Below are 23,421 nucleotides of genomic sequence, written 5' to 3'. Positions count from 1 at the left end.
GATGGCATAAATGAGTCAAACTATTGATGAGTGGCATTAATGAGTCATTTCTTATAGTTCGATGACATAAATGATCTATTTCCTATAGTTCGATGGCATAAATGAGCCAAACTATTGACGAGTGGCATAAATGAGTCATTTCTGATAGTTTGATGACATATTTGAGCCTTTTCCGTAAGAAATATTTGATATCTAAATTATTTGAGACTATATTATCCTCAAATACGAAGTAGCAGCAGAGCCGGCTCAAGGGCCAAGCTGATAAAGCCACCGCTTGAGGCCCCCAAGTATTTTAGGCCCCATATTAATTATTTAAAGTTGGTCTTATGCATTAATTTTTGGAAAATATAGTAAATAAGAAAGGATTTAAGATCTATAGAACTATTTGTTATGTAGTTTAAAGTGTATTTATATACATTTGAGGTAATTACATACATAAACCAAATTATCGTTCTTTTCTCTTATTCTCAACTCAATAAAAAATTGTACTTTAATACTCTTTTTTTGTTTTGTTTTGGTTAATACTTTATTTACTCGGATGAAAACAAGGGTTAAAATAAATCAAACTGCACTCTTTTTTATTTTTTCTCGGGTTGTTAGTCAAAGCAGTAAGCAAATCGTAGTCGTTAAATTTTATTATAATATGGGATTATCAAATTCCAGAATTAGGTTCTATCAAATTTGAAAATTTTACTCGCGTTTCAGTTTATGTGACACACTTTATTTATTAGTCTATTCCGAAAATAAAAACTAACAAATTTGCATTAAAAAAAGCTAGAGAAATCCACATCAAATAATGCATGCATGTTTTTATTAAAAAGAAAAAGTTTGGGGCCACATATTGAAAGTTGGCTTTAGGCCACCAATTAAGTTGAGTCGCCCCTGAGTAGCAGTATGAGCTGAACATTAACACCTTGACAATTGAATAGTTTAGCACTTAAAAGTTCATTAAATTTGTGGAGATTCACAATCAGAGGGATCAAAAGTGCACATATCAATTTGATGAAGGTTAAATGTGCTTGCCCACAAATCACAAGGACCAAAATCAAATTTTGCCAATATCTGAACGACTAAAAGCGCTAATTTCTATAATATTAATAATCACAAAAACTATTAAATAACTCTACAATTAATTGCTTGGTTCCTGTGTTGGTTGTAAGTGATGATACTGCTTTCTTAACTGAAACTGAACATGGCAACAAGTCACGTCAATCACGCAAATCCGTTGACTTTGCTTAAGCAGCTAATTAACATTTTCTATTAGTAAGAAAAGTAGCAATATATATATATATATATATATATATATATATATATATATATAGTTAATTTCAAATTGTATCGAATTAAATAATCTATTATACACGAAAGAGACACCATCTTACTTCAAATTTTATAAATGGTTTGTGAGAACAATGGAATCTTTTGAAGCAATGCCAAGTATATTAGATTGTTTCTAAACTTTTTAATAATCATTTCTACTCGAGCAATATAGTCTAGAAATCATAGGCTGTGAATTAGTCAAATTTTGTCTGTTGGCTTTGGTTTTTTACCTCTGAGGTTCAGATTCACTTTAACGCTCTTCCTAAACGGTGGTTGAGACTCTGAATGCTCTTTAGTTTATAAATACTTTTGCTTTGGTATGGTAATAATTCAGATTTTATTGTCAAAAAACTATAATCTTGAAAAAATTAACGTAAAAAAAAAAAACATTAGCGATATTGTGGACAACTAAATTTTATTGAATTTAAATCCACGAGAAATTAAGATAATAATAAGTTCAAAATATATTAGTCCGAATAAATAAGTGGGCTGATTTATTGGGCTAGTCCATTAACTTTGGCTACAAATGACGAGCCCACTTTGTCGAACCCAAGACATCATCTTATTCTAGAGGCCCACTGTGGCGCCACGTGCCAAATGGCGTGGCACGCTAAGTCAAACGAAGGAGCCAATAGGATCACACCACGTGTCAGAATGATGCAGCATGCCTAGTCAAATCAAAGGCTAATGAAGATACGCCACGTGTATAAGTGACATGTTCCAGCCAATCAAATATGACCATGTCACTTCATTCTGATTGGTCGGAAAAGGTTTGTCCTTATCACAACTCTTTCATCCTAGAACTATAAATAGGGGTCTCATAATTCAGAATTAAATACCTGAATTAAAACAAAAGGCCAGAGGGAGCTCGTGGATCAAACGCTACAAGTTTTCTATAAGTTGCAAGCATTCAAGTAGTCCTCTACAAGCTTTAGTTAATCGAAGATCAAGAACGATGGCAAATCAAATAGCAAGGCGTTCAAGATCAAAGTCAACAAAGGCAAATTAAATACCAAGGCGTGCAAGATCAAATTCACTTGTTCTTCTGAGAGTTATTGTTCGTGGCGGCCATCAAAGTGTTCGTGATGAATCAATTCAAGTCAAAATCAAATCCATATTCAAGATCAAGCTTCAAGCCCTTGAATTCAAATACAAGTTCAAGATCAAGACCACCAAATTCAAGATCAAGCTCAAAAGCCCTTGAATTCAAATACAAATCAAGATCAAATCCATTAAATTCAAGATCAAGCTCAAAAGCCCTTGAATTTATATTTGTAAAGAAGAATCAGAGGATTCATAGAGATTGTAATACTCATAGTTGAAATCAAATACTACGATTGTTGCGATATTTTTTTGTCTTGATTATTATTTTCTCGACGCGAATTTTATTGTCTACAGATATCTCTTGACTTCTACCTGTGACATAATGACAAGTGGTTTGACTGGTGTATAGTTTGCAGCAACTATCAAGGAGACTTCAAGAGTCACATATCGGAAGTGTGCATGATTATAAAAGTAAGGGAATCATCTTTAAAGTGCCACATGAAATTGGAATCGGAAAAGCAAACTTTAACAAAACATTACTTTGGTTTTGGTTTGTAAATAGTATTTCCTCAATCACCGGACCGTATAGGAGAAATTTTCCTTGGACCGACCCTTGCGCCCATTAACTTCCACTTGTAGTTAGGCCCAAATTTTACTACTGGCCTAGTATCTCCTTTGTGACCGGCCCATTATTTCCTCGGAGAGATTCTTCAATGAGCTTTGTTACCATCTCTGTATCTCATTACCACATGCTATCGACATGACATCTCTCAACCTTTCCACTTTAAATTGGGGCTTCTAACACATTTGACAGCTCAGCCAAAACTAATTACATTTACTAGCCAAAAATAGATGATTAATTCAAAAAATATACATTTGCCGGCTATTGTTTTGATGGACGATTATACATATAAAGGGATATTTAAATTACTTCAAATAGAAAAACACGATAAATGAGAGGTAGAGGGGGAAGGAAAAATAGATGATTAATTCAACTTATAACTTAACTCCAACACATCTTTATTCAAAAGATAAATTTTATTTATATCACAAATTCGTTTACCACACAAAGGAAGTACAATACATACTTTGTAGCATCGAACTGGAAATACAGAAAATAAAAACATAGCATTAAACACACAATTTATTCCTCATAGATAATTTTGGTACTCATATTAGCAACACATTAATTTATCCCTCAGTGGGATAAATTAAATTTTATATGGATTGAGTGCAGCTTCAAATTCAGATGTGTCAGTGAAGTAAACCTTCAAATACTCTGTGTAGGAGAAGGACTTATATTTTGGAGGATTAGTTTCACTTATAAGTGTTTTTGCAGGCTCTATGATGCATTTTCCATAACAGGAGGGACTTGTTAAGCATCCAAGAGATATTCTATCTCTGATTGAATTGGTTGCCACTCTGTGTATTCCACTTTCTAACTTCCCATTGCTTATGACCTGAGTTGTGCAAGCCCTAGATTAGAGAAAAAGAAACAAGAATAATCATGCGTTTCTCAACACACACAAAATGTATTGATGAAAGTCGCTTGACGTGGTTAGTCATGTCTTGTGCTGACTTACAAATGTAGCAGTCTGTAGGTGTAAAATAGTATGTGAAGATGTTAAAAGATGATGAAGTAGACCTAGAATCATATGGAAAGAAGTTGTTTAGAAAGATCTTATTTTTATTTTTTTTGGAATCAATGCAGACATAGCTAAAGTTACGGCACAATGGAAGAAAAAGAATTCTGAAATCTCCTAGTTGGGAACCTCTTGCTTTTTTAGAAGTATTTTTCATTTTTATTTTTTTGTATATTGATGATGACATGAGTTGAGCTTAAATGAGGAAACATAGCCAGTGAGAATTCATATAGCCAATCGGCTCCAACTCTTTTGGAAATGAGACGTATGCAGTTGTTTTTTATGCACAATAAAATCTACGTGTTTGGTCATCACATCCAGTGGATTTGGCTCACACCCTATATTTATATTAATAAATATCTATTAAATATGTACATATATTAATTCTAAACCCAATATTTCATTTAGTGAATTGAGTGACAGCCCGAACCCAGTAACACAAGAAAAAGAAAAAGAAGAAGAAGAAGAATACCTTCAATATCATGCCATTGATGCACACTAATGCACCAGGAATAGGTTCAACAGCAAACCACTGCCCATCCTTCTGACGACGCACATGTAATCCACCCAATTCTTGTAGAATCAAATTGATTACTCCTCCATCATTGTGTTCTACTGCTCCGGCTGTTACACTTGGATCAGGGCATTTTGGATAAAGGTTGATAGCCATATATTGGATTTGGCTCAGTTCATTGGCTAAGTGATCCTTTTCAAGTCCAAGTCCTTCACACATGAGTTCCATAATCCTCGAGCTCGTTTTCCTCACTCCTTCAGTGTATTTTCCAATCACTTCCCTATATAAACATTGTAAAGAAAAATCTACGTGATATAGTATTAGTTGGCACGAAAATTAATAGCCTGTTTGGTCAACTTTTTCAGGAAACAAATAAATGTTTTTGAGCAGTAACATAAATTGTTTCTTCAGAAGGTGAAAAAATTAGTTTTCCCCATAAGCACTTTTAGAACGTTGACAAAGTAGAAACGGCTACTCTAATATTGGTAAAATATTTTGTCAATTGATTAGTCAAATACAGACAATTATTCTCCAGAATTATTTTTTCGGAAAGCACTTACGACAAAAATCGCTTTTCAATTTATGCATATTTTGAAAGCTTGGTCAAATATGCATGCCACTATAAGAATGAAATGAAGAGTTTTGTAAATTGTGATTTTAAACATGACATAGCATTTGTACTTTGTCAACTTGTGGCCTTAAATATGTATGCCACAACATTTGTGGCCTTAAATATGTATGCCACAACATTTGTGTGGTTATAAAAGTTTATCATCAAGGGAAAAACAGGAATCGTAAAGTTCATTTTTAAACGAAATAATAAGGAAATAATGTCACATAAACTGAAACCCGACAAACTATTTTAAGCTATACATATTAGCACTACTATTTGATTTACCTATATTGTGCTGGCTTTTCAGGCCAAGAATTCATGCGGTCTTCTTTGGTAGGATGAGTACAATGCGCAAAAGTGTCTTTCCAGAAAATCACTTCCTTGTCATTCTTTTTTGGCTTGTACTCCTTTTCAATATAAAGCTTTGGTTTTTGGTCAAGATTTATCTCAAATTCACTCAACTCTTCTTCTTCAGTATACTTTTCCAATTCCTCAATAGGCAACTTGAAAAACTCCCCGCAAACTTTAAGGACATCAGCAATCAACTCTTGTGAGACTCCATGGTTGATCACCTAATGATGAGATCATAAACAAGAATTACTACTTTACATAATATAAAAGGAGAGAAATGGTGCAACAACATAATTATATGTTACTCTGTTACGTTCTAATTTATGTGACACGCTTTTCTCTTTAAGTCTGTTCCAAAAAGTATTGCATGCTTCTCTAATTAATAAGATGCTTTTATAACCATTAGCGATGCTTCGCCAGAAAATTACACTGTACATTTAAGGTAAAAAAAAAATAATCTACGTACAGCAGATGCCAAATCCCCTTAGTTTTTTTTCGTGTGTTTACTTCTTTATATTTTGAGTCTCTTTAGTGAAAATGCTATGACACGTTTTAAGATCAAAAGTTTCAATAGTTTTATAGCCACAAAAATGCTAGTATGACATGTTTAAGACCACATATTTTAAAAATCTTTATTTCTTTCTTAAACTATATACAGATTTAAAATATATCACATAAATTGGAACGAAGTGAGTACTTGCTTGACACATTCATATCAACTTTTATTTCTAAAATTAAAGCCAAGTTTTGACATATACATTTGGGTTAGTCTAAAGGGTACATGTGATTATCAAAGATTCGATGGGAAATAAATGAGGATTATTACCTGAAAAACTCCATACTCTTGAGAAGCTTTGATGATTTCCTTAACTATATTCTCAGAAGGTAGTGACAAATCAATAACAGGAATATCTTTACCAATGGGGACATTTATGTTCAACCTTTTCTCTGATGGCACCACATATTTTTCAGGCACAGAGTTCGCTTGAGAAGCCCAGCTAGAGATGAGAGATGCCATATTAGTTAAGCAGATATTAGTTTTCTCAAAAGTACTAGTGAGATATAATGTTCAGATAGAGAATGCATTTGTAACAATTTCATGCCTTATTTATAGTGGTCTTCAGAGCCGGCTCTGAGGTAAGGCCAGTGAGGCCGTTGCCTTAGGCCCCCCAATTATTGAAGGCCCCAAATTATGAAGTACTATATTATTACATGTAACATATATTTTGTGTACTCTCTCCATTTACTCTTACTTGTCAACTATTTCAAAAATAGACTTTCAGTTTTACTTGTCAATTTTCGCACATCAAGAGAAAAATAATTTATGTTTCCTGTTTTGCCCTTAGCATTAATTACTCATATTTCCAAATCATTTTTCAAATCTTAAGACTATACACTAATTAATATGGGTATCATGGTAATATACTCACTTCATTTATTATTTCTTAAGGGGTGTGCAAAATCCATAGTGGACAAGAGGGAGTATTTATCAGTAAACATTTTAAATTTTAACATTTATTAAAATTTAGTAAAGATTGTATGGTTGAGTGAGTAAATAATGATTAATTTTCTCTTATTAACTAAATAACATATTTACCTTATCGTTAATTCTAATTTTTCTTTCTCTATGTATGGTCTTTTTTCATGTTTATGACGATTATTTTCTAATTCAACTCACTTTCACTGAATTAGCTACTTCGTTTGTGATATTTAATTGATTCATATATGAGAAAACAAGTTTTTTTTTTTGTCTTATCTTTTAACTAAGAAATCTCCAGGCAAGTGTCGCAAGGTTTGAAATTCAGTGGATAATAGGCCCACATTTCTACCTTTTTCGACTTAATACCATATTTTTGTATATGAGAGTTACATACTTTGACATGTGTCTTACCTACACATCAAGCGTTACGCTCTCACCGCTAGATCAAAGCCACGTGGGCTTCTTTTGTATCTCACTATTATATAGCAAACCAATTCAAGGGTCTTTTTAGGCCCTTGGTCCTTGTCAAATATTTTAATGGTATATATATATATATATATATATTATTTTGGCTTTAGGCCACCAAATCTATTGAGCCGCACATGGTGGTCCTTGTTAAATATTTTAATGGTATATATATATATATATATATATATATATATATATATATATCACAATTCATGATCGAGTTTTATAATAAGAAATGTATGTACTCTTTAGGTTTCAATTTGTATGACATAGTCTGAATATAACAGAGTTTTAAAAGAAAATGAAGGTTAATGATCTTAAATATATCATAAAATTTGTATATCTATAGAACTTTTTAAAATTTGTGTACTTAAACATCTCATAATATTTGTGTGGCTATAAAAGCTTTTTATGAAGGGTGAAATGGGAAGTGCATGTAAACTTAATTGTTTTCAAATTTGTAAGCGGGCAATTCTTTTTTAAACGGAAAAGAAAGTATGTCACATGTAAGGATGACAAATGGACGGTTTGTGCTGATTTGGACCGATCAAAATAATCTGAATAAATAAATGGATAATTTACTTGTCACAGCTACTCCTAAGACTTAATTATGGATAGTAACTACCTTTTTAAAATTTACATTTCATAGCTACCCCACTTTTTTTTAATTAAATGTGCTGCCCCACAATCCCTAAGTTTTTGCCGTTTTAGCTTCATGACCACCAAGTGTATTTTCAGTGTATAAAGCTACTTTCACACCTATTTTCAGTGTATTTTCAATGTACACAGCCGCTTTTTACTCAATAACGATTTTGTATTTCGCTGTATTTCGAAAACACGAACATGATCAAACTCATCAACGATTTTGTATTCGCTGTATTTCACTGTATTTCGAAAATACAAACATGACCAGACTCAACAACGATTTTGTATTTCATTGTATTTTTGATGTATTTCGAAAACGCGAAAATGACCAAACTCAACAACGATTTTGTATTTCGTTGTATTTCGAAAATGCGAAAATGACCAGAAATACAACAAAAGCAGTTACGAATTATAATTTTGCAACTTGTAGCTATAAATTGTTAGAACCTATTAAAAGGTAGGTATTTGTGTAAGTTTTACTAAATCAATTGATCATAACTCAACCGTTCCCAAAACTTAATTGGGCTTAAATGAGTTAGCTAACGATAAGCTAAACAATGGGTAATAGCTCAACTCACCCGCTCTATACCAATTTCAAATTGTTTGTTTTCTTATAATTTGTTAAATTACCAACAAACACTAATAAAAGTTTTTCCCCCTTTTTTATTATAGTAATATATAACATATCAAACATAAAAAGAATTATTTACATATTCTAATAAGATGTCTCATAATTCAATGTGGGCTACATACTTACCTCAAATCAGCGTAACTTTTAGATAAATTGAATTTAAGCGGATCAAGATGAGCTAAGTTAATCATTGTCAGATCATTACCCTCCCAAAATTGCTTAGACATATATGCGCGGGTCATATTTTTATGGAATAATTTTGTCACCCCTGTTGGAGTAAAAACCAGCAGCCAGTGGCAGATTCAAGATTTTCACTAAAGGGGTTCGAAAAATAAAAATATAGAGATTGAGATTTGAACTTGGAACCTCAACATATATTTTGAACTCCATTAACCACTGAGTCAACCTCTAATCTTGTATTTAGTTGATTCAAAAAAAAAAAAAATCACGTGGCTTTAAAAAAAGTCTACACATTTTTTTTTTTGAGTAGACATATTTTTCTAACGCCACATGGTAAAAAAATATTCTGGTGAGTCGGGTTTGGTTCGTTTAAAAAATATTTCCGCTGCTTTAAAAAAATTCTACCCATTTTTTAAACGAACCAAACCCCACCAACCAATAATTTTTTTTATCATGTGGCCTTAGAAAAATATGTCTACTAAAAAAAATAGGTGACTTTTTTTTAAAGCGACGTGGTATTTTCTTAATTAAAATATTAACTAAATAATTTTAGAAAAAAATTTCCGTCTGCAAAAAGGGTATATTTGCACCATTTTGTCACGGCAGGGATATATTTGCACCATTTTGATAACGGCAGGGGTATATTTACACCATTTTTATAATGAGAGGTATATCTGCTCTAAATCTCAAACATGAGAAATTAAAATCCAAACATGAGAAATTAAAAAGATAACTTTACTTTTAAAGAGATTTCCAACAGGTTCGCATTAATTGTGTAACATATTAAGTGTTGTAAATATCCCAAGTAGTGGATGTGCATTAACTATCTTGTGCTCATCTTGGAATTCATACGTGTAAGTTTTATGGATTAGTCACCAAGTATGGTGACTTATCCTTTGTATGTTGCTCGTATAAATAGGAAGCACATATCCAATGTTGAGTGGAGTAGAAGTAATATTAATACAAAGCAATAGTTACGTACTGTCTTACCTATTTCATCATTTAGTACCTTTTGTACTTTATGAATTAAGTTAGTCTTTATTTTATACTATTAAGTGAATTGAATAGAGAATTTTGTTAGCAAAATAGAGTATCCAACAAATAACGCAGCTTTGAGATATTATCGAAGTTTTTGTCATCTGAAACTTATGTCATTGTGCAATGAAACATTAAACATAAAAGAATAAAAAGTTGCAGTAAGTACGATATTTTGAATCACAACAGAGATTAGTCCTTAAAAAAATAAATTATGACGGACATGATCTGATCCAGCAACATGGATGAGGCTCCTCTCTATTTCCACTCTCTCCATTTTCTCTATGTTCCTACTTAGATGAAAGACACATGTCATTGTTAAGAATTAAAGGTTAGGATTTAATTGTCCCAAAGCAAAATCTTAATCATGGTTAGGATGATAATTATTTCCTTTATTTACTCTAAATATTTTGATAATTCCACAATTCTAGCTAAAACATTATCTCATTCATAAATATGTTTGAATTTTTCTCACCTTTCCTATTCTATTGCGTGTTCCTTTTTTTTTTTTAATTACACATATCATGAATATCTATATTTTGTCAAATTGTGTTATAACTCTTTTATAATTGCATTTGTTCCATTGGACATTTAAGACATGACAGCGCTTGCGATCGTCTCATTCGACGAAGAATCTTATTCTATTCATTTTTATAGCTATTTTATTGCTAAAAGATTTCCATAACTATCAGTTGTAGCAAAAATAAAGAAAATTAACATCTCACAATTTTTTTTAATTTAAAAAATGCAAATATTATTTTTTATTTTTAAAAAATTATTAAATGTTGATTCAATTTGGTCTTACTGTTCCCACTGAGCTATTGATGTCTGTTTCCCTCATATTTGATAGGAATGTAAAGAAGAATTAGGGGGGAAATATAAAACTGGTAGTTTAGTACATGTATAAAAATAAAAACAAAACCTGTTAAAAAAAAACTCGTAATAAAGTAGGAAAAGTGAGAAAACCTTACATATATTTATGGATGAGATAATGTTTTAGCTAGAATTGTGGGATTGCCCAAATTTTTTAGAGTAAATAAATGAAATATTTGTTATTTTAACAATGATAGGATTTTACTTTGGGCAATGAAATCCTAACATTTAATTCTCAACTATGACATGTGTCTCTCATCTAAGTAGAAACTTGGGGAAAATGGAAAGAGTGGAAATGAAGAGGAGCCCAATCCGAGCGACATGATTATATGAAGACAAATGTAATTATTTTATCATAAGCTTAAAAAAACTAATTTTCTAACGAGCTCCCTGTTCTGTTTACATAATAAATAGCAGCAGTTCACCTACTCAGTGTCTCTTTTTTTTTCTGTTTTTTTTTTTTTTTTTTTTGATAGTTCATTTTTAAAGTACAATTATACTTTGTAGCTTTGGACGCTAAAATAGAAACCGCAATATCGTTTGAATGGTTTTTCGCCTCCAAACTACATTCTTTTAGATCCATAAAAAAAATTATTGATTGTTATTTTTTAGTATAGTTGTTTAGTAAATATGACACTTTTTTTTCACTCCTAAACCTTTTGGATTAGGGTTTAAATTTTTTTGTTGACCAAATTGAAATATTATGAGAAACTGTTAGACCACGATCTATATTTTATAGATGATGACTTAGGCGACGATGTAATGTTTTGTCAATCACAAGGATTATTAGCACAACTTTTAAGAATATGGATAAAAATAAAATGGTAACCTAAAAAATAGATAATTGTGTAAAATTAGCCTTGGATCCATTGTGTGTGGTCCTTTTTCTCCCCTAAGATGGAATTTTTGGAAAATCTTTAGTTTATTGATAAGAAAATTGATCTTAGGCTTAACTCAAACTCAACAACTAGCTTATGGAGGAGAATTGTTCAAGATCATATAGAAGAAATTGCATGATTTGTCCTTCAAATTGGCTGGTCTTTAATTTGTATCCTTTAAGAATTTCAAGTTATGCTTAGGAGGCATAAATTCTTTAGTCATGCGGGGTATAACTTATGGGATATTATGATGTAAAAATATAAAACTTATGCTCCAGGGAAAAGTTATTATTTGTTATAAGGAGCAAAAATTAAAACCAAACACAAAATAAGGGTATAAATGCAAATGAAGGAGACAAAACTTCCATTCAACAATAGATCTAGGACAAACTCAACCCCAGCATGTTTGCTTCTCTTGGGACAAACTGTTCTTAGCTCCAAATTTAATTTATACCATCGCTAATCATTTCGAGTATGTACTTTAAACCAAACTTAATGATATACTTAAGAGTAATGTAATCCCGAACCGCAGAAAAATAACACATGCTCTAATTAAGATGTTAAATTTTTTCCGTACAGTCGAAATGTTCGAATAAATAAGTTAATCACGTAATAAATAAAAATAATATACCTATATATTTGTACTACATATATTTAAGATAACTGCGTAATTAGAACGCCTGAATGACCATACAGTCCATACTTATGTGCAATCGTGTTAGTTTTACATGTCTAAGATACGTATTATATTTGTTAGCAATTACTAATCAGCACACAGTATTCGTGCGGTGCACCCCGCGGTCAAAAAAATTTACGTGAAAATCATCATTTTAAATATTATTACACATGCATTGTCCTTATTTACGAAAAAATATTTATAAAAATTCCAACTGGTATGTACGTTGTACATCTTATGGATATACCATTTATATGTCTTATACCATAATAATATTATTCAATTATTTTGTACAGTATACGTAACTGTGAGTGTGAAGTATATTGCAATTACCGTTAACGGTGGGAACAACTAATTATCTTTCTACTTTTTGTATGTACCATTTTCAATTCCTTCAAATAATTAATTGAATAGTAAATTACAAGAAAATGATAAGATAATAATTTTGAAGCATTACACGTGCCATATCAGTTTCAAACTTTCAATGCCCATTCTAGTCAAGATGTTTAATATAGGTTAGTGTGTTTGTTTTTTAGCAATGATTTTACAAATATTATAAATTAAACGATGCACTATCTGTTTGTATCCCAATATATTTTTCCAATATCAATCATTTTGTCAGAACTTACCAAACCTCTTTTTAATTCTTCTTTGAAAAACATAAAAGATCAGTTGATTCCACCAATATCTCTGTAGCCCGTTGAAAGAAAACATTATCATTGACAATAACAATATTTCCAAATATTTATTTTGCTTCACTAAAAAGGAAACATAGACGAAAAATTTATAAAATGAAATTTACCACACTAATAGCTTGTTTTGGCCAAGCTTATTTTTTCCCCAAAAGTGCTTATTTTTGCCAATAAGTGTTTATTTTAAATAAGGGAGTGTTTGGTCAAGCTTTTGGGAGAAAATAAGTGTTTTGGGGGAGTAGCAAAATCAGTTTTTCAGAAGATAAAAAAAATATTTTTTGACCAAAAGCATTTTTTTGAAAAGTACTTTTAATTAGAAAAATACATTTTAATCTTTTTTTAAAAGCTTGACCAAATACTAATTATTGCTCAAAATTGTTTTTTAAATTAATTGGCCAAACACAAATTATTTTTCACCAAAAATGCTTTTTAAAAAATATTTTTCAAAATAAACTGATTTTAGAAAATTGACCAAATAGACTATAAATACCATACCCTGTTATTCGGCCGAGCCAGCCCAAAGATTAGTAACTGAAAAGAAAATGAAGTTCCATATATATGCGGGTCATTTGCATGATTGTCCTTTAAAAGCAGTGGTCTTTATTTTTTGTCCCTCAAATTGGTGGTCTTTAATTTTTATCCCAGACTCAGTCAAACAAAAAAAAATAAAAAATCGTAAGGCATAAGTTGAGATTCGCAAGGCACTTAAGGCAAAGGTTGGACCAACTTATGCCTTAAGGCAGAGATTTGCCTTAAGACAAACTTTTACCCAAAATTTGGCCTTTAAAGCAAGCCTCTGCCTTAAGACCTAACTTTTGCCTAAAGTTAGCCCTTAAGACAAAGGTTTGCAAAATTTTAGCAAAGTAATTTTTTTTTTTTTGCCTTAAGGCAAACTTCTGCCTTGTCCAACTTATGTCTTAAGGCAGAGTTTGGGGTCCAACTTATGCCTTGAGATTTTTTTAAAAAAAATTTTTAACTGAGCAGGGGTTCGAACCTGGAACCAAGGGGCTTTTAGCGAAAGACAAAAATTAAAGACCAGTGCCTTTGAAGGGCATTTCGCGCAAAAAAATGTATATATGTCGATATACATTAAATGGTTAGAGAATACTATATGGATTTGGCATCAAGCGAATAATTTTCTAACGTGATAACAATATCGTTTGATTGACTTATAGCCTGTTTGGCCGAGTTTATTTTCCCCCCAAAAGTACTTATTTTTTCAATAAGTGCTTATTTTTTTAAAAAAATGAGGTGTTTGGCTAAGCTTTTAGGAGAACATAAGTGCTTTTGAGGAGTAGCAGAAGCAGTTTGTCAGAAGCTACAAAAAAAACTTTTGCCCAAAAGTACAAAAGTACTTTTGAGAAAAATACACTTAAAAAACACTTTTTAAAAGTTTGGCCAAACACTAATTACTGCTCAAAAATATTTTTTAAATTAATTGACCAAATGCAAACTGCTTTTAGCCAACTTTTTAAAATAAACTATTTTTATAAACTTATCTAAACAGGCTACAATACATATCGATTCTGAACACTAAGGCGGCAGAATAACATGAAAGGAAAAAATATAAGATATTTTGCTTAACCATCTAGTTTTCAAAACTCATAAGCCAGATTAATCGTTATATTTGCACCATATGGCCAATTTTCAGCCATTCTTTAAGTTGCTTCTTCTTGTCTTTCCTGTGAAAAAACAATGATATCTTGGAGAGACAATATAGCAACCCATTCCGTTACTAAGAAGAAATAAACAATTAACTAATTATGTAAGCAATAATTTTTAACATCCAATTTTTTTTGTCGTGAAGCACGTGATTCTATTTTTTTGGTGTGATATATCACTTTCAATACCTAATCACAAAGTTTAAAAAATGTTTGCTGCCTCATTGTTGTTACGTTTTTGTTGTTTATCTTGATATGAAAATAGACAACTTATCTACATAACGTTTTGTCTCTTTATACATAATCCATTAGATTTCTTTAATTTCAAGCATTCTTAGGACTTATTAAATTTGTGGGTCAATGCTTATAGGATTGGAAACCACCAACAAAACAGCATTGCATGATTCCTATCCCAGAAAAGAAAACATTATCATCGCAATAGCAATACTTTCGAGTCTTCGACATATGATACCATACCAGATCATGCACAAGTATTGAATTTGTGTGTCACCAACACCCATTACTCAAAAGAAACGCGTGAAAGAACTAAACTTGAGAGATTGTGTTGAATATATAATTAAGTAAATTATAATGTGTACTCTCTCTCTGATAGCTTAAATAAGTGAAATGATCAGACATTTCAACAGTACTAATAAGCCTATATTTTCAGTTAGTCTTGAAATTAATTAGTCTCTCTTTATTTCATATTATAAATACAACTACTGAGAATGGTAATGCGCTTCGCACTTGACCGTGTGATAGCACATTTTACTACTAATATTTTCTTAAATCTTGTAAGATATTAAGTCATCTAGAGGTCATGATCTGTTTCGCTCATAAAACTAAAGTATGACAACAATTTTAAAATAAAAATTACCCTTGAAGATACACAGTTCTTTTAATAATAAAAAAACATTACCTTCTCTTGTCTCTTTATGTTCATTTGATTTGTGAATGGATGATATTGAATTGTCATATGGTAGCTAGGGAATTATCTTTTTCACCATATGGTAGGCCAGTAGGGAATTATTAGTGTGATACGATGATGGATGAACAGTCTGATATTTAAGGACTTCATAATAAGTATATATTTTTTGTCTAAATTATTATGCATGCCATTTATCACGCTATGTATATAAACAATTAATTGCTTGGACAAAGACAAAATGAGAAAATTGGAAATAAAGTTCGGATGAAAAACTATAATAAAAGTTTACTAACTATTTACTGCAAGCATGCAACGGTTCGGAAAGTTGCCAAAATTGTCAGCATATCTTCCAGATAAAATGTATGGATATTTAGAAACAAAACATAACCTACTCCATTGTTTACTCTTCAATTTTCATTACTGGTAAAAAGAAAAAAAGCAAATTCAAGAGGAAGGAATGAATGGCATAGGTAATACTGCTTTACATTTTATTAATAATACCTATTCACAGTAGGTTAAATTTGAATTATTGCTTTCTGATAGATGTTATTTCATAACTTGGTGGTGACATAATCTTTCAGCACCAATAATTGTACACATAATTCGCGTAAATATTTTTTAATTTCTCTCATGAAAAGAAATATTAGAATATTTCCAAAACGATGACGTCAGTCGATCTTTACCTATCAAAATCGGATAAAATTTGCATCATACATGACTTAAAATGTATATATCCTCCAAGATAACTTTAACTTTTAGTCTCCGTGATATTTAAATTACACAATTATGTTTTACTTTCAATTATTTAGAATATATCTACCAATTACTTAGATCAAATCGTTACCAAGGATCATATTCTTGGCCCCAAAACTTAGATGCGCGCAGCACGGAGCTACAACGGCGAGGAGATAATATATATACCTTAAGTAGAAAAATTATACGTAATGAGAGATTAATCGTTTACCTGGTCAAAAACAGCTAGAAATATTATTTGATGAAAACTATATTTATCGAGTAAATATTATAGATCTGACATGAAGTTTATTTTGAAAACAAATGAAGAATTTGCAAAACTTCGTAAGTTGTCCAATTGGAGAAATTTAAAATTTTTAGTGGGTGATGTGGCACTCATCTTCATGGCACGGAAAAGTTAAATTTCCAGCATAAGTGACAATATTTTTTGTTGGCAAAATTGGGTTAATTTGGATGGTTTTATTGAGTTAGTTTCATAACTAAATGGTCATTTAAGTAATTAACTAGTACTTAATATAATATCCTAATGATCCATCTTATAAACTACTGTTACAAATAAATATTTTATGCTTAACTTTTGGCAGTTGAAAGATTTATACTTTATTTAGGCCCTATTTTCCAACAACTCAATCGAAGCAAAACTCTCTTCTATCTCAAATCTATTTCTCTTTGTCCAATGGAATTTCATACTCTTTCACATGTAGAAGCCGTTGTTGGAATTCTAGTCTTTGCCTTCCTATTCTTTCTCATAGGAAAAGCAAAAACTTGGAAAAATAGCAAAAAATTTGGACCACCCCCGCCAGAACTTCCAGGTGCTTGGCCAATTATAGGCCATCTTCCTCAAATCCTAAATGACACTTTAGACGGCCGCATTAGGAGCAGCAAGGACGGTGAAATTCCTCTGGCCCATACTTTAGCCGCGTTAGCAGATAAGTATGGGCCAGTTTTCACCGTCCGTCAAGGAATGTTCACAATTGTAGTTGTGAGCAGTTATGAAGCAATTAAAGAATGCTTCACTACACAAGACAAGAATTTGGCTAATAGAGTAGCCACTTGTTCTTGTAAGTATCTTGGCTATGACCATGCAAATCTTACTTTTGCAAATTATGGCCCTTATTGGCGCATGGTTCGAAAATTGGTCGTTAACAATTTGCTCTCGGGTAAGAGTTTAGAGAGATTGAAGCATGTTCGAATTGCAGAAGTGGACAGTAGCATCAAGGAGTTGTACACACTTTATGTGGCTAATAAAGCAAATAATGTACCTACTAAAGTTGATATTGGCCATTGGTTCGATGATATGATGTTAAACATAACGGTCAAGATGATTGGTGGAAAGAGATATAGCCAGGTATATTGAGACGGATTCAAAATATAAAATCAATGAATTAGAAGCTTTATATTGCTTTCTGAGTGTTCACATATCTAGTCTATGCTTAAATTTAAAATGGTGGTTCGAACAAACTTACTCATAACACTCTAAGTTCGCCTGTGCAAGCAGAGGCGGATATAGTGAAGGAGTTATGAGTTTCTCTGATCGAATTCAGTAACTTTAGTTTAGACATTGTATGTGTTATTAATATTATACACTAAATAAGTACAAATGATATAGGTTTTGAGTTATCACTTAGATATTGTCCCTTTTTAAGTTATCACTTAGATATTGTCCCTATTATTAAAAGTTGGCAAATATATTTATTCGGACAGAAAAGATATTAGACTGGCATTTAACATCTACAAAATTTAAACTATGATCTAATATTTTCTCATAAGATTTGTAGTTTGACCAAAAAGGATTTTTAGAACGTACATGGTCTAAAAAGTCTAGAAGTTGCAAAAGAAATTTAAAAAGAGTCATTTACTAAACAACTCTCCCACAAGGGGATAACCAGCGAAAAAAATTGTAGATAATTCAAACCAAGTAAATAAACAATTTGTGGTAAAATTCCAAACCGAACCGATAAAGTTTGAATTCTGAATCTATAGGTCAGTGATAAAAAAGAGGAGAAGGAAGAAGCGGAACGTTTCAGAAAAGCATTCAACGAAACGATGTATTATCTAGCTTTGGTTGGAATAGAGGATGCATTTCCAATTCCAATACTCCAATGGCTGGATTTACAAGGGAATATTAAGGTGATGAAACGTATAGCTGATGAAATGGACGTTATTCTTCAGCGTTGGCTAGATGATCATACTAAGAAGAGAAAGATGAATGAGTCTTCTGGTGCTGGTAATATTGATGATAATGATCAAGATTTGATTGATATAATGCTAACGGAGTTGGACAAGGATGATGTCCAGTATGGTTATTCAAGGGAAACGATTATCAAAGCTACTATGTTGGTATGTGCTTCAACTGTTGATCTTGTCTCATAATTTGACTGTTCACGGATTTAAGAATTAAATAAAGACTTTTAATTAAATCATATCATAATATTTGTGTGATTATGAAACTTTTGAAACACGTTATTTTAGCTTGTCATTAGTGTAAAATGAAAAGTTTATAAATTGCTTCTGCTTTTAAAAAAAATCATTTTTTTTATGTGGACTAAAACGGAAATACTGCAATAAATTGAAATGGAAGGAGTAGTACTCCCTCCGCCGCAAAAAGATTGTCTTACACTCTTACTTTCCTTATTAGATTGTCCAAAAAAGATTGTTACATTTCTATATTTAGAAATAATTTAACCTTATGAGATGATTTACAGTCACACAAATATCTAAGGCTTGTTTTAGATCAACATTTCAAAAGTCTTCATTTATTTCTTAAACTTTGTGTCAAGTCAAACTAAGATAATCTTTTTGGGACGGCGGGAATAGTTTATTGGAATATTACTAGTTTTAGTCCCTCAAATATCGACAAATTCTAATTTTGGTCATTATAATTTTTGGTTAAACACATCTAACATTCAATCAATTGATATGTGCACTTTGATCTCTTAACCTGTGAATCTCCACAAACTTAACAAATTGTTAAGTACGAAATATCACATACTCTAAATAACACGCACTTCCTTTATAAAGGGATCAAAAATACACATTTTAGTAAAATGAAGGCAAAAAGTGCTTAGTTAAATATTATAAGGACCAAATTCAAAAAATTTCAATAATTGATGGACCAAAAATGAAATTATTTACTATTGTTTTGTTATTTATGGGCCTCACAATTGATAAGGTTTGGCAATCACTATTTAGCATTCACATATTAGATTTAAATTATATACACTGACACTGTTAGCATGTTATTCTTTTGCACGCAGACAATAGTTTCAGATGCTACACATACCACAGCTGTTCACTTGATATGGATAATTGCCTGCTTACTAAACAATACGCACGTACTTAAACAAGTCCAAGAAGAAATTGACACAAAAGTTGGCAAAGATCGTTGGGTAGAAGATTCAGATATCAAAAACTTAGTGTACTTTCAAGCAACAATTAAAGAAGTGTTACGTTTATATCCACCTTCACCAATGTTAGTCCACGAAGCCTTAGCAGATTGTCAAGTACTCGGTTACCATATTCGAAAAGGCACACGTTTATTTGTAAACGTATGGAAACTTCAAAAAGACCCGAAATTTTGGCCCGAACCGGAGAAATTTTTACCAGAGAGGTTTTTAACCGATAAGGTAAAAGTTGATGTGTACGGTAAAGATTTAGAGTTTATTCCATTTGGTTCTGGTAGACGATCGTGTCCTGGAATTACTATGGCGATGCAAGTGACCTATCTTTCGATTGCGCGTTTGCTTCAAGCGTTTGATTTTGAGATTCCAGGTAACGGGCCGGTGGATATGACTGAAGGGCCGGGTTTTACCGCGGTTAAAAAAAATCCGTTGGAAGTTGTGGTGAAACCTCGTATGCTTCCTGTGTATTATGGGGTTTAATTAATAAAGTTATATACCATAATTTGGTCTCTTTGTTGTTTTATTATCAATAATGTATTGTTTGATCGAGACATTTTGTTGCAGGTCAATAAGATTGATCATTTGTATCTTATCATTTGTATGTAATTAGATCTGGTATTTCCAGCGTCCCTCATAAAGTTGTAGTTTTCTTCTTCTTTCTCTCTTTTCTTTAATCGAAGCCGTATTTTATTTATTACTTATTTTGCCCCTTTTTCATCAAAATTCGTAATTTTTCCTTTCAAAAAGAATGATATCATATCTTTATTAATCCGTGAAGGAATTACACTCAGAGATTTAATGCGGAATAAGACAAATCTTCTTCTAGGATTGATGTGTGTTACTATTATCAATTGCCATATGATTTCTTACAAAATCACTTGTGTGAATTCTTTGTAAATTGTCCACAACAACTACACTATAATCTAAAGGAAATTTCAGCACAAATGTGATGGTGAGAATGACATACTTCAAGTCCTTATCTTTTATAGTAGAATCATGTGATATGTAACTCTTACTTCATAAAGAGTTCTTCACTTAATTAACTTCCATTTTATAGTAGTCGCATAACTATTATCTTAATTAAATAGTTACAATGGAGTTACCTGTTGGTTTATTCATGAACTTCATTCTTGGACTTGTGATTTAATGTATCATTCATTATGTGTGTACATTAATTCTAACATTTTCTACTTACACAAGATGGGATGAGTCACATATAGCGATTTGAAAGTAAATTTTCTTTCGGATTTTCATACAGAATGCACTGTTGTGACCGCATGGAACTAATTTTTGGGAGTTCTTAAACTAGAAATTCTTTTAATTAGGATTAGCATAAGAGTTTACTATCCTTGTATATACCCACTTATGATGATATCTTATCTTCTCATATAAAGTGTCGCAAATATCCTAGACATGTCTACACTTATGTCTTCTCTTATTCTCTTGCCATTTACATTTCTAATATGTCTTGTGTCCACACTTATGATGTCAATTAAAATAAGCTTCATAATTGGTCGGGCTCAAACACATATACATGCATAGTGTGTATTATATTTGACACGATCTTCCTTTGTCCCACATATCCCTAAGATCAAGATTAGTTGCTTTCCTAGCATTACTCCTTCAGGTCGTATTCTCGTAATCTTTGGCTGGTTTATACTAAAGTAACATACACTAAGCCATCACCTCATGATATTGTCAATGTCATAAGGGTGTCGGGTTGTCGGCAAGTTAAAGAAGTTTATTTCTTTCTAAGTCTCACACAACAGTGAAGTGGGGTATTTGCCTCTCATTTTGCTGTTATAAAGCTCATGCAGTATGAAATGCATGCTACGGTGTGGTGTGTAATAACTTGGTATTTTTCCAACTTATCTCTTCTTTAATCTTAGACTTTTGACTTGTTTGAGTTAGAAAATAGTGAATTTAATGTTGTTTACTTCCATTTTATAGGTTTTATATGATTGAGAAGTGATAGAGAAGAAACCAAGTGAGAAACAAGTAAAAAAGAGGCCACATTGAAGAAAATGAGAAAAGTGGGCAGAAGCGCAAAATGTGGCTAAAATTGTAAATCTGAAATCTGAAAATATGGGGCTGTTTTTATCATATTTTAATTGGAAAGATTGTGGAACTATAAAAAGAAGACATGAAAGAAAATATATATATATTATCATCTTAGGCCATATTTCCAAGATTAGGAGCAAGAAACTACACTAGGATTTGAAGATTTAGAGGCACTCAATGAGGATTTCTCTACCCATTTCTTCGACTCTCGCTTTATATCGTATATCTAAGTGTTTAGCATTTTATTCCATCACTTTAATATTGTGTTATGGAAATATACATTGTTAAAGTTGATATTGAATCTCTTGTTATGCTTATGTATTGAATGATTTTTATTTCTAATGATGCGGGTCTTTGTTTCTTTAATTAATCTTGTTTGTTAATGTTTCTTACGGGATTGGCTAAACCTAGGAGTTCCGATTTACTTCGATTTGAGCTCGGAAGAGGAATTTTGATGTTGAGAAAGATTAATTAACAAGGATTTGGGACTTTAAACTTCATCTAACAACTTGAGCTAGGAATATAAAGGTTAACTTGATGTTAAATTGATTGTGCTTAACTACACACTCTAAGGCTTGAGAGAGCTTAGAGTGAAATTCATTGATTTGGTTGGAAGACTTTCATTGAGAATTTAGAAATCATTATCTATTAACATAAACTACGTCTTAGTTGCAAAATCGTAATATACATTGGATCGTTACTTGAGAGTAATTTTTCTTGTATCTATGCTTGTGCCATTGATCATTTTACATGCTTTCTAGGTTAGTTTTATATTTGTTAGTTTTGAAATCAAAAATCAAATATTGAAAAGGAGTTTGATTTAGCTTAGTTGGTGATAAATCATTTACTTCCTTAACCGCCTTTATATTGTTCTCTGTGGGATTCGACCCCGACTCATAGTTAAGTAAATTATATTGCGACGACCGTATACACTTTCTCTTTGAGGAGTGAATTTGGACGTTATCAGTGTTCCTCTGATTTAAACAGAGTGTAGTGAGGTTATGGTGACGGGGGTTGCAAGGTGTGGTTAAGATAAGGTGATAATTGCATGGTGAGGAGCAAACAATTAATATTGAATGTCAAATGTGTAACTTATTTTCTCTACTTCTACTAAGAAATTATTTTCTTTATTTTTATAAAACTTATTATTTTTTAATTTTATTTTTATAGAGAAAATATTTTTCAAAAAATTTAACCAACTAAACATAAGAAAATTAAAAACTGGTAACACACCCAATTTCTTCTGCACCCAACGTGATTCTGGGTTCTGGCAGGCCTATAACTCCTCAAGTTATAGATGGTCTCCACCGCCAGTGCATGGTTCAGTAATTGTATCGGCCCAGATAAATTGATGATTGTTCAGATTTGGTGCCCCAGTGATAATAAATGATACGCTTTATTTTAAGGGAAAAGGGGTTAAAAATGCCCCTCTATTTTGAAAAAGGACTAAAAATATCATCCGTTATTAATTTTAAAAATATCTCATCCGTCATTAAAGTTTTTAAATATACCTCTATCTTAACGGAAATCTCCATCATAACCCGATTTCATTTTTAAATCCGCTCCATTCAGAT

At 31.6% G+C, this 23,421-nt stretch overlaps 2 protein-coding genes across 3 annotated transcripts; one reads left to right on the top strand and one right to left on the bottom strand.

Moving 5' to 3' along the window:
- Window positions 1-3,383: 3,383 nt before the first annotated feature.
- Window positions 3,384-6,576, bottom strand: LOC132626078 (hyoscyamine 6-dioxygenase-like). Of its 2 annotated transcripts, none has more exons than XM_060340808.1 (4): window positions 6,312-6,576; window positions 5,420-5,706; window positions 4,480-4,801; window positions 3,384-3,824 (listed from the first exon to the last, which is right to left on the bottom strand). In XM_060340808.1, exons 1-4 carry the CDS (start codon window positions 6,501-6,503, stop codon window positions 3,576-3,578), a joined length of 1,050 nt encoding a protein of 349 aa, XP_060196791.1. In that variant the 5' UTR covers window positions 6,504-6,576; the 3' UTR covers window positions 3,384-3,575. The 2 variants fall into 2 exon arrangements, with proteins under 2 accessions (XP_060196791.1, XP_060196799.1); XM_060340816.1 differs by having other exon boundaries at window positions 3,613-3,840.
- Window positions 6,577-16,959: 10,383 nt separating this feature from the next.
- LOC132626069 (nicotine N-demethylase CYP82E4-like) lies at window positions 16,960-20,337 on the top strand. Its single transcript, XM_060340799.1, has 3 exons — window positions 16,960-17,733; window positions 18,369-18,725; window positions 19,643-20,337. The coding sequence occupies exons 1-3, from the start codon at window positions 17,062-17,064 to the stop codon at window positions 20,264-20,266; spliced, it is 1,653 nt and encodes a 550-aa protein (XP_060196782.1). The 5' UTR covers window positions 16,960-17,061; the 3' UTR covers window positions 20,267-20,337.
- Window positions 20,338-23,421: the final 3,084 nt, after the last annotated feature.

Source organism: Lycium barbarum, chromosome 1 (genome assembly GCF_019175385.1).
Source record: "Lycium barbarum isolate Lr01 chromosome 1, ASM1917538v2, whole genome shotgun sequence".
NCBI classification, from domain to species: Eukaryota; Viridiplantae; Streptophyta; class Magnoliopsida; order Solanales; family Solanaceae; genus Lycium; species Lycium barbarum.
The sequence above is the reverse complement of the archived record's forward strand: the minus strand, read 5'-3'. Positions and strand labels throughout refer to the sequence as shown.

Bases quoted from the DNA above. Each gene is read 5' to 3' on its own strand.
- LOC132626069 (XM_060340799.1), top strand. From the start codon at position 17,062: ATGGAATTTCATACTCTTTCACATGTAGAAGCCGTTGTTGGAATTCTA. The intron at 17,734-18,368 runs GTATATTGAGAC...CTGAATCTATAG, and splicing joins GTGGAAAGAGATATAGCCAG to GTCAGTGATAAAAAAGAGGA. The intron at 18,726-19,642 runs GTATGTGCTTCA...TTTTGCACGCAG, and splicing joins TTATCAAAGCTACTATGTTG to ACAATAGTTTCAGATGCTAC.
- LOC132626078 (XM_060340808.1), bottom strand. From the start codon at position 6,503: ATGGCATCTCTCATCTCTAGCTGGGCTTCTCAAGCGAACTCTGTGCCT. The intron at 5,707-6,311 runs GTAATAATCCTC...TCTCATCATTAG, and splicing joins AAGAGTATGGAGTTTTTCAG to GTGATCAACCATGGAGTCTC. The intron at 4,802-5,419 runs GTAAATCAAATA...ATGTTTATATAG, and splicing joins GAAAAGCCAGCACAATATAG to GGAAGTGATTGGAAAATACA.